Consider the following 12,626-nt stretch of genomic DNA (forward strand, 5'->3'; position numbering starts at 1 on the left):
TCAATGTTGAGTCCAGAAGGCTGTAAAGTGTCCAGTTAAAAGATGAGGTGCCGTTTCCTGAGCTGGCATTGAGCTTCATTGGAACGCCATAGCAAGCCGAGGACAGAAAGGTCAGAGTGGGAGCAAGGTGCAGAATTGAAATGACAAATGACTAGAAGCTTGCGGACCGAAGGGGGATGTTTTGCTAAGCGGTCACCAATCTGCGTTTAGTCTCCCCAGTGTAGAGCAGACCACATTGTGAGCAGCGAGCAGTAAACTAAATTGAAAGAAATACACATAAATTGCTGTTTCACCTGGAAAAAGTGTTTGGGACCTTGGACGGTGAGGAGGAGGAGGAAGGGCAGATGTTGCATCTCCTGTGCTTGCATGGGAAGGGGAGGGGCTGTTGGGGGCGAGTGAGGAGTGGACAAGGGGCAAGCGGAAGGAATGGTCCCTTCGGAATCCTGAAAGGGAAGAAGGGAAGATGCGTTTGGTGTGGCATCATGCTGGAGGTGGTGGAAATGGCAGAGAACGAATATGGAGGCTGGTGGGATGGAAGATGCAGACAAGGGGTCGGACACAGTCTAGGGCCCTGTCAACCCCTGCTGTTCTTCAAATAGCGCCATTGGATCATTTACATTCAGTTGAGAGGGAAGACGAGCCTCAGTTTAACATCTGATCTGAAAGATGGCACCTCTGACTGTGCAGCGCTCCCTCAAAGCTACACTAGTGTGTCAGCCTGGATTACACGCTCAAATCTCCCTTCTGACTCAACAATGCTACCAACTGAGCCACAACTGTCATAGAAACATAGAAAATAGGAGCAGGAGTAGGCCATTCAGCCCTTCGACCCTGCTCCGCCATTCATTATGATCATGGCTGATCATCCAACTCAGTAAACTGTTCCCGCTTTTGCCCCATATCCTTCGATCCCTTTAAACCCAAGAGCTATATCGAACTCCTTCTTGAAAACATACAATGTTTTGGCCTCAACTGCTTTCTGTGGTAGCGAATTCCACAGGCTCACCACTCTCTGGGTGAAGAAATTTCTCCTCATCTCAGTCCTGAATGGTTTACCCCATATCCTTAGACTATGACCCCTGGTTCTGGACTCACCCACCATCGGGAACATCCTTCCTGCATCTACCCTGTCAAGTCCTGTTAGAATTTTATAGGTTTCTATGAGACCCCACCCCCCCTCACTCTTCTGAACTCCAGCGAACATAATCCTAACCGACTCAATCTCTCCCCATACGTCAGTCAAGCCATCCCAGGAAGCAGTCTAGTAAAGCTTCGCTGCACTTCCATTTGCAACTCTTCAGATGCTGAAGAGTCCGTGTAGAAATGCAGCAAGACCTGGACAATATCCAGGCTTGGGCTGATCAATGGCAAGTAACATTCGCGCCACACAAGTGCCGGGCAATGACCATCTCCAACAAGAGAGAATCTAACCATCTCCCCTTGACATTCAATAGCATTACAGTCACTGAATCCCCCACTATCAACATCCTGGGGGTCACCATTGACCAGAAACTGAACTGGGGTAGCCATATAAATACCGTGTCTACAAGAGCAGGTCAGAGGCTTGGAATCCTGCAGCGAGTAACTCACTTCCTGACTCCCAAAGCCTACAAGGCACAAGTCAGGGGTGTGATGGAATACTCTCCACTTGCCTGAATGGGTGCAGCTCCAACAACACTCAAGAAGCTCGACACCATGTAGGACTAAGAAGCCTGCTTGATTGGCACCCCATCCACAAACATTCACTCCCTCCACCACCGATGCACAGTGGCAGCAGTGTGTACCATCTACAAGATGCACTGCAGCAATGCACCAAGGCTCCTTCAACAGCACCTTCCAAACCCATGACCTCTACCATCTAGAAGGACAAGGGCAGCAGATGTTTGGGAACACCACCACCTGCAAGTTCCCTTCCAAGTCACACACCATCCTGACTTGGAACTATATCGCCGTTCCTTCACTGTTGCTGAGTCAAAATCCTGGAACTCCCTTCCCAACAGCACTGTGGGTGTACCTACCTCACATGGACTGCAGCGGTTCAAGAAGGCACCACCTGCTCAAGGGCAATTAGGGATGGACAATAAATGCTGGCCTTGTCAGTAATGCCCATATCCCATGAATGAATAAAAAAAACTCCTTATGAAGAAAGGTTGAACAGGTTGGGCCTGTCGAAGAATGAGAGGTGATTATATTGAAACAGAAAAGATCCTGAGGGTACTGGATAGAGTCGATACTGGGAGGATGTTTCTTCTTGTGGGGGAGACTGGAACTAGGGCACACAGTTTAAGAAGGTCTCCCTTTTAAGACGAAGATGAGATGACATTTGTTTTATTAAAGGGTCGTTAGTCTGTGGAATTCTGTTCCCCAGAAAGCAGTAGAATTTATTCAAGGCTGAGTTAGATAGATTTTTGATAGACGAGGTAGTCAAAGGTTATGGGGGACAGGCAGGAAAGTGCAGTTGTGACCACAACCAGTTCAGCCATGATCTTCTCGAATGGCACAGCAGGAACGAAGGGCCGAATGGCCTACTCCTACTCCAAAGTCCTATGTTCCTTTGTACCCAGTGCCACTCACCCACCACTCCTGTCCTTGCTGACCTACATTGACTCCTGATGTACCAATGCCTTACATTTTAATGTTTTCATCCTTGTTTTTATATTCCTCCATGGTCTTGCCCCTTCTTATCGCTGTAACCTCTGCCAGCGCTCAGAGTCCTTCATTCACCTGACTCTAGCCTCTTTGATTCACATCACCATCTGGCAACTTAAACAACTTTGATAAACCAGATAGAAATAATAGAAAAAAAAATATCAAGTTGAAAATCTAGTGCGAGATGTCATTTACCATGCTCAACAGAGACAACAGCAACTTGCCTTTATTTAGTGCCTTTAACATGAAGAAACAACCCATGGTGCTTCATAAAGGCTTTGTCAAATGAAAAATGAACACTGAGCGAGAAAAGGTGGGATTAGGAGAGGCGATCAAAAGTCTGGTTGTAGAGGTGAGTTTTATGGAGCTCTTCAGAAGAGGAGGGGTGGAGTTTATGGAGGGAATTTCAGATACCTAAAGGCTTGGCCACCAATGGTGGGGTTAAGGAAGGGGAAAGGGGAGCGATGCCTAAGAGGACAGAGTCAGAAGAACAGTGATGTTATGGTCAGGTGGGTGATGGTGTAGCTGGTTTCCACTGGTCATCTCCCAACTGACCACAGACAGTGTTTTTGTTTAACTTGATTTTTCAATATCTGTTTTTTGTTGGACAAATAAATAGACAGTGACAGGTTTTCTCAAGAGTTTAAAACAGAAGATTAAATATTTATTGAACAATAACCACCCACTCATTCTCTCATGCACACTCAAGAAAAAATAGATAGAAAGTAAAGGCTGAGAGGCGTTAAGAATTCAAGGTATAAATGTCTGTTTTCAGGAATCCTCTTGGAAGGTAAGTTCTAAAAGTTGCAGGCCTGTTTGCTGGTTGTCTTGCCCTTGCTGAGTTGCTGAAGACTCCTGGCAGTCAACAGTTCAGTTTGAAGATGGTGCTGGTATTTTTTAGTTCAATTTTCACAGGTGGAGCAGTTGTTCAAAAAGCACTCTCTTATTTCACTACTGCATTTGGTTGCCAACTTGTCTCAGCAGAGTTCAACTGTCTTAGCTGGAATTGATCTCTCTCTCTCTCTCTCTCAGCCTTGTGCTGGAATTAAAGATGGCTCTTGATGTTCTCTCTGTGGCTGGAGATCCCAGACTGCTGATTTAATGAACTGATGTCTGATGACTCCCTTTGTTCTCAAAAAAGATTACCTTTAAAGATAATTTCATAAAGTGTTAGTTTCGCCCATGTGACTTTAGGTTTTCGATTCCTGAGGGGTGATACAATGATCTCAGCCCATTTTGATAAAATAAGGGATATTCACACTTTATTGTAGTGACTGTAGCTGGAGACGGAGCATCTGTTAATGCCTTTGTTTTAGCTCACTTTGTGGATAACTCACATCCATGTGTGATGAGCTGTTTAATTTCAATGCAGACGGGGTTAATGAGTTTTAGTTCTAGCAGACATGCATGTGCATTTCAGTGCAGGAGAAGGTATGTGTCATGTGACTTTGTCCTCCATCTTGACAAGGCAAGTGTACTAGTCTTTATAAATTGCTCTTTTTTTAATAACTTCAGTTTATTTTGTATTTTTATCGCTGTACTTCTCTTGAACGTGACAGGGAGTTCAGAGGCTGGGGTGATTGTAGGGCTGCAGTTTGTAGAGATAGAGAGGAGTGATGCCAGGGACAGATTTAAACACAAGGATTAGAATCTTAAAACTGAGGTGCTGGGGACCAGGAGTATTTCAAAGAGGTACATTCGAATATAAAATTGTGCTTCCAGTTAATACTATCCCTGGTTAACCTAAGCAAAAAAAATATCAGATTTCAGTAATTAAAGGGTAACATTGTTATGTTTTTCTTTGTTTCCATATGCAATATAAATTGCATTATATCACAGTATCACATGAATTGTGTGTCACAGCTTTTATTTCTACACAAAGAAAATGAATTTGTTCTTTAACACGCCGTGACACTCGACAAGAAACTAATGAGAGGCTGGGAAAATATCTGGATGAATGATCATTCATGAAATGTCACTTGCTGTTTGTTCAATTTTAAATATGACACAAGGTTTACAGTACTGCTTGAATGTTAAAGGTGTTTAAGGCTGTGAGAATGAATTGGGGAGATAAGAGATTTTGCTACTGTTAAGTTATCAGCCAGCTAGTTCAGCTTATGCTCCAGCCGATAAACAAAGAAAAATGCTTGCATCAGTAGGTAGCACTTTGAGTCAGAAAGTCACGGGTTTAAGCCCCTCTCCAGAGACCTGGCACATAGTCCAGGCTGACAATCCACTGTAGTACTGAGGGAGTGCTGCACTACCTTTCCAACGAGACATTAAACTAAAGTCCACTCAGATGGACATAAAAGATCCTATGGCACTATTTGAAGAAGAAGAGGAGGGTTCTCTCCTTGTAAGGGAATTTTTTTTATTCTTTCATGGGATGTGGGTGTCGCTGGCAAGGCCAGCATTTGTTTCCCAGCCTTAATTGCCCTTGACAACTGAGTGGCCATTTCCGAGGGCAGTTAAAAGTCAACCACATTGCTGTGGGTCTGGAGTCACATGTAAGCCAGACCAGGTAAGGACGGCAGATTTCCTTCCCTAAATTGAACCAGATGGGCATGAAATGAATTATATCAATGCAAGTTCGTTCTTGAATGGGAAACACAGAAAGGCTCCATAGGTGAATGAACAGCCAATGGCTGAGACTGCCAGGGTGATGAGAAAATGATCTTTTCACGGAATGCTAATGAAGATGTAGGACCGGTATCAAATAGCATGTTTTATGCGGTTGCTGCTTTCCTCTCCCATTACAGGTGTGAAGATGCTTAGCAATCTGGCGGTATCTCACTAGCTATTCTTTAAACACAAGCCCAGACAAGGATTGTCAGTGGGGGACTGAACCACAGGGCACAGTACAGCCAAACCTGGCCCGTCCTCACCACAAAATCCACAATTCCAGCAGCAATCAGGAATTGGGAACATAATTGAAATTCCATTTCCTAACTCCGAGATCAGTTGCAATCCCTTCCCTCCCTCCCTCCCTCCCTCACACATCCTTAGTGCTGCCCCACCTGAGATTATCAGTTTTAGAAATTGTTTAAAACAATTCCGCCATCCTGCTCCTACCATCCATTTCGGAGGCAGAAGACAGTTTGAAAAGACTGTGATTTGATAGGTTAAAAATGGACTCCAGGCTCAATCTGAACACGTAGTATCCAGATTGATGTGCTATCTGGGACTTTTCCACCTCTTGGTTCATTGACCCATGATTTTTCATCCATTAAAGCGAAGGAAAGGAAAATGCAAACCAGTGACACTATAGGTTAATGTAAGTTCATTGTATTCCCAAATCATGGCAGTTTACTTCTTTGATATTTTGCCTTTCGGCAGGTTCTTGCCCCATTCTTACATCTGCCCGTCTATGGCCCTTTTCTCTAGATAATTGTATCATCCTTCCTTCACCATATCTAGCATTGCTCATCTCTTTCTTCCTCGTTGTCTTTTACCCTCCATTCTACCTTCAATCATCGTTTTCAGCAGGACTTCATGTCTGCTGATGTGATCAATCCAGTTCTTTTTCCTTCTTCTGATGGTTTCGATGATGGAACGACTCTCCTTGACCCTTCTAAACATTTTGTCGCTTATCACCTTCTCTGAGCAGCTGATCTTCAACATTCGTCTCCAGAACCACATCTCACACGCTTCTAACTTCTTGATGTCTGCCTTACACAGGGCAGTTACCATGAAGCTATTTGATTGTCGTAAAAACACAACTGGTTCACTGATGTCCTTTAGGGAAGGAAACTTGCCACCCTTACTTGGTCTGGGCTTATATGTGATGCCAACACACCAATGTGATTGACTCTTAATTGTCCTCTGAAGTGGGCGAGCAAGTCACTCAGTTGTAAAAGAAGACAACCCACCACTATCTTCTCAGGACAGCTAGGAATGGGCAACAAATGTTGGCCTTGCCAGTAACGCCCACATTCCAAGAAGGAATTTTTAAAAATTGGGGGTGTGGGGATCTGGGCAGGCAGTGAACCATTCCCTCCCGCTTCCCTCTCACACCCTGGAGTGGGATCCCAGCAGATTTTAAGCCCCAGGACTCATTTGCATGTCCTAGCTCTGATTGCTGGCCAAGGGTGGTGGGATTGACCTCATGGCCAGTGGACAGCAGTCATCAGGTCCCTGGCAGGATAGGTCCAGGTTAGGGGTGAGGGTGGGCCAGCAAGTTTGCAATGGGGGGAACTGTGATGTGGGGGCATCAGGTCCCCAAGGTATCCTTCCACAATCCACAAGGAAGCTTTAAAAAAGGGCTCCAACAGTTACTGGCAGGCCAGAGATCACGCGGACTATAATCAGGCCCACAGTTAAAATTGCAAGTGCTTTGTGATGGCATCATCGGGTAAATATGTGTGGGGGATGTATGCAGTAGAATGTGCACGATGCCACCATCCCACCCCCCCCCCCCCCCCCCCCCTCCCAAACCCCACCTTACCATCTTACACTTCTGCCCACACTATTGCCAATGGGTGGAGAAGGTGGAGAGGTTAAAACCCTCCCTTATAGGTGAGGAACCCATAGAGCTTAGTGTTAAGTTTAGATGTGGCTCAGATACTCTGTTTTTCTCACTTTGGAACACCATATGGCTGCTCTGGCACAAATTAGACTCACAAACCTCACAGTGAGAGTCAGGGATGGATGGAGGTTCAAGGAGAAGTGTCTGTACTGTTTATACATCTAAACATACAGGCTCTCGATCAAATAATAGAAATAGGAGCCTGATTACAAAATGCATTTATATAGCAGCCTACGTCAAAAATCTTAGAAACTTCACAAAGCACTTCCGATACAATATATCAATTTGTAGCGCAATGATTGTTGTTAGGTGAGTGATATTGGCAGCCATTCTGTGCATAGTCAGATCCCACAAGCAGCGATGTGTACGATAGCCAATTTATTCTGTTTTTGATGAGAGAGGAATGTTGGTCAGGACACTGAGAGAATTCCTTGCTCTCATTCCAGTAGTGTCACAGTTCTTGAACCTGAATAGGCAGACGGAGCCTTGGTTTAACACCTCATGCAAAGGACAACACCTCTACCAATGCAGCACTCCCTTAGTAGTGTAATGTAGTGACAGACTAGATTATATGTTGAAATCCTATAGTGGGGCTTGAACCCACAAGATTCTGATCTAGAGGCAAGACTGCCACCAATTTACCCATTTAAAGATTGCATTTTATTATAAATCATAAAATAATCAACACTATAAGCATATTTAAAGAGATTTCAACTCTCTCACTGGTATACTCCCATTTACAGGATATCACTGTAATAAACATAATTCAATTTCTTCCATTTACAAGTACTGACTACTCTTTTCTGCAATATTTAGAGATATGACAATTGTGCTTATTAACCCCGAGTGGCTTATTTCAAAGCACCAGCATAGGTCTGGTCAACATATCTCTGCAAATACTGGATGATCAGTGTTGCACAGAGTGTGGAGACTCAAAGAGCGGTGAGGGTGGAATAAATCTATTACTTTTCACTTCTGCCTTACCCATCAGCCAGGTAAGGACGGCAGATTTCCTTCCCTAAAAGACGTTAATGAGCCAGTTGGATTTTTATGGCAATCTGACAGCTTTATGGTCACTTTTACTGACGCCAACTTTTTATTTCCAGATTGTTTTTGAATTGGGATTCCAATCATGAAACTGCCGTGGTGGGATTTGAACCTGTGTTCTCTAGATTACTGGTCCAGTAACACAACCATGGCATTACGGTGCTCACCGCCCCCCGGCCCCCGCATGACGGATGAGACATGGCTTCTTTAAAAGAACAGCCAGTAAAAAGTAAGATGCCTCGATGGAAAGACAGGCAGTTTACCAGAGACAGACTACATGCTGCCTCTCATCCAGTTCACACAGTTGAAATGATCTGCTCTGCTCACTCCATTGCACTTTCCTCTTGTCTTTGCATGTCATTTGTTGGTAACCTGTGCCCAGAGCATGAACCAATCGTTTGTGAAAAGATGCAAGTCAGACGGGCTCAACCATGTCATTCACTTCACATACGCTCATACATGAGGCACAATGAAAACTGGCCTCCACTTTCTGCAAATAAAGCATCCAATCTCACAACTCGTGCTTTTTGGTTTAATTTAGACGTAAAACTTCTGATCTTCCGCGCCACCTTACCAACTGCAATAAAGAGGGAGAGGGGTGGGAGGTGTCAATTCACCTTCTCCCCATCCCCTACCAGTGCCAATCAGTAACTGATCACTGGGTAAAAGAGAGACAGAGACAGAGATGGAGCGAGAGAGAGCGGGGAAACAGACCTGATCGGAGACACCGGAAGCAAGGCAGAGGATAAAGGAGAGAGAGAGAGAGAGAGAGAGAGAGAGAGAGAGTGCAGACCTGATCAGAATATTTCCAGAAAAGCAAGGAGTGACATCAGAGGACGGCAGGTAGATGTTCTGATGTAAAGTCACCGTCCTGAAACGTTAACTCTGCTTCTCTCCACAGATGCTGCCAGACCTGCTGTGTATTTCCAGCACTTTCTGTTTTTATTTCAGATTTCCAGCATCTGCAGTATTTTGCTTTTAATTTAGGTAGATGATTGGTTGATTAGCTTTAGGTTTTATTTTAAAACTAGGGCACTGGTTTAAACTAGACCAGAAAACTATAACGTACTGTGTTAAATTTACAGATTAACTAGTTAACCTAATGAATAAAATTTCAATCGGGGTAACTGTATCAGTAAGTGAATTAATAAGACGGTGAGCACAAAGCAGGTCGAGAGACGTTAATTAAAATTAATCATTTATACAAGGTTATAACTGGATTATAAAAGAGGGAATAGAGATTTTTCTTGGATCATGGATAGGCAGCTGAGACTGGTTGCTTGTAATTCCTGCACCATGTGGGAACATCAGGACACCTCATGTGTCTTGGGGGACCACATGTGTAGGAAGTGTCTCCAGATACTTGAGCTTGAGCTCAGGGTTTCTGAGCTTGAGGGGCAGCTGGAGTCACTGTGGAGCATCAGGGAGCAGGAGAGTTTTATGGATCGTATGTTGCAGAAGGAGGTCACCCCACAAGCAGTGTTCCCTAGATACAGGGGAGCTGCCAGAATATTGGAGTGGAAAATGTGACATCCTTGTTCAATAAGGGTGTAAGGACAGTCCTGGAAACTGCAGGCTGGTCAGTTTAACATCAGTGGTGGGTAAACTTTTAGAAACAATAATCAGGGAAAAAATCAACAGGCACTTGGAGGCATTTGAGTTAATTAAGGATAGCCAGCATAGAGTTATAAAAGTCAAATCGTGCTTGACTAATCTATTTGAATTTTTTGATGAAGTAACAGAGAACGTTGATGAAGGGAATGCAGTGGATGTTGTCTATATAGATTTCAAGAAAGTGTTTGACAAAAGTACCACACTAAAGGATGGTTAACAAATTGAAGCTCATGGAAAAGGAGGGCCAGTGTCCAATTGGATAAAAAAATTTGGCTTAAGGACAGAAAACAGCAAGTCGTGGTAATTGAAATAAAGAAAATGCTGGAAATCCTCAGCAGATCTGGCAGCATCTGTGGAGAGAAAACAGAGTTAACATTTCAGGTCTGTGACCTTTTATCAGAACTAGGAAAAGTTAGAAATGTAATAGGTTTTGAGCAGGTGATATGGGGGAGGGTGGGACAAAGAACAAAAAGGAAGGTCTATGATAGGGTGGGGGACAGGAGAGATTAAATGACAGAAGAGTTAGTTGTGCAGGGCCAAAGGGAGCAGTGCTGTGGCAAGAAAATAAACCAAAAAAATGTTTCTAGGGAAGTTGTTTCATTTTGTTCATTCAGGGGATGTGGGCGTCGCTGGCCAGGCCAGCATTTATTGCCCATCACTAATTGCCCTTGAGAAGGCGGTGGTGAGCTGCCTTCTTGAACTGCTGCAGTCTTTGGCGTGTAGGTACACCCACAGTGCTGTTAGGAAGGGAGTTCCAGGATCTTGACCCAGTGACGGTAAAGGAACGGTGATATAGTTCCAAGTCAGGATGATGTGTGTCTTGGAGGGGAACTTGCAGGTGGTGGTGTTCCCATGCATCTGTGTCCTTCTAGGGGGAAAAGGTCGCGGGTTTGGAACGTGCTGTCGAATGAGCCTTGGTGAGTTGCTGCAGTGCATCTTGCAGATGGTACGCTGCTACTACTGTGCTTCGGTGGTGGAGGGAGAGAATGATGCAGGTTGTGGATGGGGTGCCGATCAAGTGGGATGTTTTGTCCTGGATGGTGTTGAGCTCCTTGAGTTTTATTAGCACTGCACCCATGCAGGCCAGGTGGAGAGTATAAGCCTGGCTTATGCCTTGTAGATGGTGGACAGGATGGTGGCACAGTGGCACAGTGGTTAGCACCGCAGCCTCACAGCTCCAGGGACCCGGGTTCGATTCTGGGTACTGCCTGTGCGGAGTTTGCAAGTTCTCCCTGTGTCTGTGTGGGTTTTCGCCGGGTGCTCCGGTTTCCTCCCACATCCAAAAGACTTGCAGGTGATAGGTAAATTGGCCGTTGTAAATTGCCCCTAGTGTAGGTAGATGGTAGGGAATATGGGATTACTGAAGGGTTAGTATAAATGGGTGGTTGTTGGTCGGCACAGACTCGGTGGGCCGAAGGGCCTGTTTCAGTGCTGTATCTCTAAATAAAATAAATAAATAAATAAATAAAAATAAGTTGAGTTACTCGCTGCAGAATTTTATTTTATTTATTTTTATTTTATTTAGAGATACAGCACTGAAACAGGCCCTTCGGCCCACCGAGTCTGTGCCGACCAACAACCACCCATTTATACTAACCCTTCAGTAATCCCATATTCCCTATCACCTCCCTACACTAGGGGCAATTTATAATTGCCAATTTACCTATCACCTGCAAGTCTTTGGCTGTGGGAGGAAACCGGAGCACCCAGCGAAAACCCACACGGTCACAGGGAGAACTTGCAAACTCCACACAGGCAGTACCCATAATTGAACCCAAGTCCCTGGAGCTGTGAGGCTGCAGTGCTAACCACTGCGCCACTGTGCCACCCTAAATTCCCAGCCTCTGACCTGCTTTTGTAGCTACATTTATGTGGCTGGTCCATTTCTGTTTCTGGTCAGTGGTGACCCCCAGGATGATGATAGTGGGCGATTCAGCAATGTAATGCCATTGAACGTCAAGGGGAGATGGTTAGATTCTGTCTTGCTTGTGATGCTCATTGCCTGGCACTTGTGTGGTGCGAATGTTACTTGCCATTTATCAGCCCAAGCCTGAATGTTGTCCAGGTCTTGCTGCATATTGGTATGGACTTTTCAGTATCTGAGGAGTCGCGAATGGTGCTGAACATTGTGCAATCATCAGTGAACATCCCCACATCTATCCTTATGATGGAGGGAAGGTCATTGATGAAGCAGCTGAAGATGGTTGGGCCTAGGACACTACCCTGAGGAACTCCTGCAGCGATGTCCTGGGACTGAGATAATCGACCTCCAACAACCACAAACATCTTCCTTTGTGCTAGGTACAACTCCAACCAACAGAGTTTTCCCCTGATTCCCATTGACTCCAGTTTTGCTAGGGCTGCCTTGATGTCAAGGACAGTCACTCTCACCTCACCTCTGGATTTTAAAAGGAACACTGGAAGGTCACATAAATGCTGGAAGTCATATGACACTTCAGAAATAGTATAAAAATGAGAGGTTTTGAAAGCAAAGTTTAGAGGTGTTGTATCCTCAAACAACACTTCTCATCCCATGCCTTACTCGGGGGATTTAAGGTAAAAGTTTACTTTAAATTTTAATGGATATTCTGGATATTCTAAGATAATTTTGCTCTAACATTAGCAAGGTTAAACTTTTGGATTCTACGTTAGAAATAAGAATGTGTATTACATCTCAATAATATTTGATATTGTGATATACATATCCACTTAAGAAGTTTATTGCATGTTAAATTCTTTAATAAATATATAAAAGTTAATAAATCATCTCATGTAGTATTCTGTACACAAC

General features: G+C 44.4%; 1 protein-coding gene across 9 annotated transcripts in view; it reads right to left on the reverse strand.

Moving 5' to 3' along the window:
* The window catches only part of poln (polymerase (DNA directed) nu), a 549,154-nt gene that overhangs the window by 22,206 nt on the left and 514,322 nt on the right, over positions 1 to 12,626 (reverse strand). The window contains exon 25 of one of the 9 annotated variants that reach the window (XM_068029209.1): positions 7,504 to 7,640. The exons of the other annotated variants lie outside the window; for them this stretch is intronic. Coding sequence (XP_067885310.1) covers positions 7,553 to 7,640 — 88 coding nt within the window. The 3' untranslated portion in view covers positions 7,504 to 7,552. Of the gene's footprint in view, positions 1 to 7,503; positions 7,641 to 12,626 lie in introns of those variants that run through there. 9 annotated transcript variants of the gene reach the window in all.

Source organism: Heterodontus francisci, chromosome 4 (genome assembly GCF_036365525.1).
Source record: "Heterodontus francisci isolate sHetFra1 chromosome 4, sHetFra1.hap1, whole genome shotgun sequence".
Taxonomy (NCBI): Eukaryota; Metazoa; Chordata; class Chondrichthyes; order Heterodontiformes; family Heterodontidae; genus Heterodontus; species Heterodontus francisci.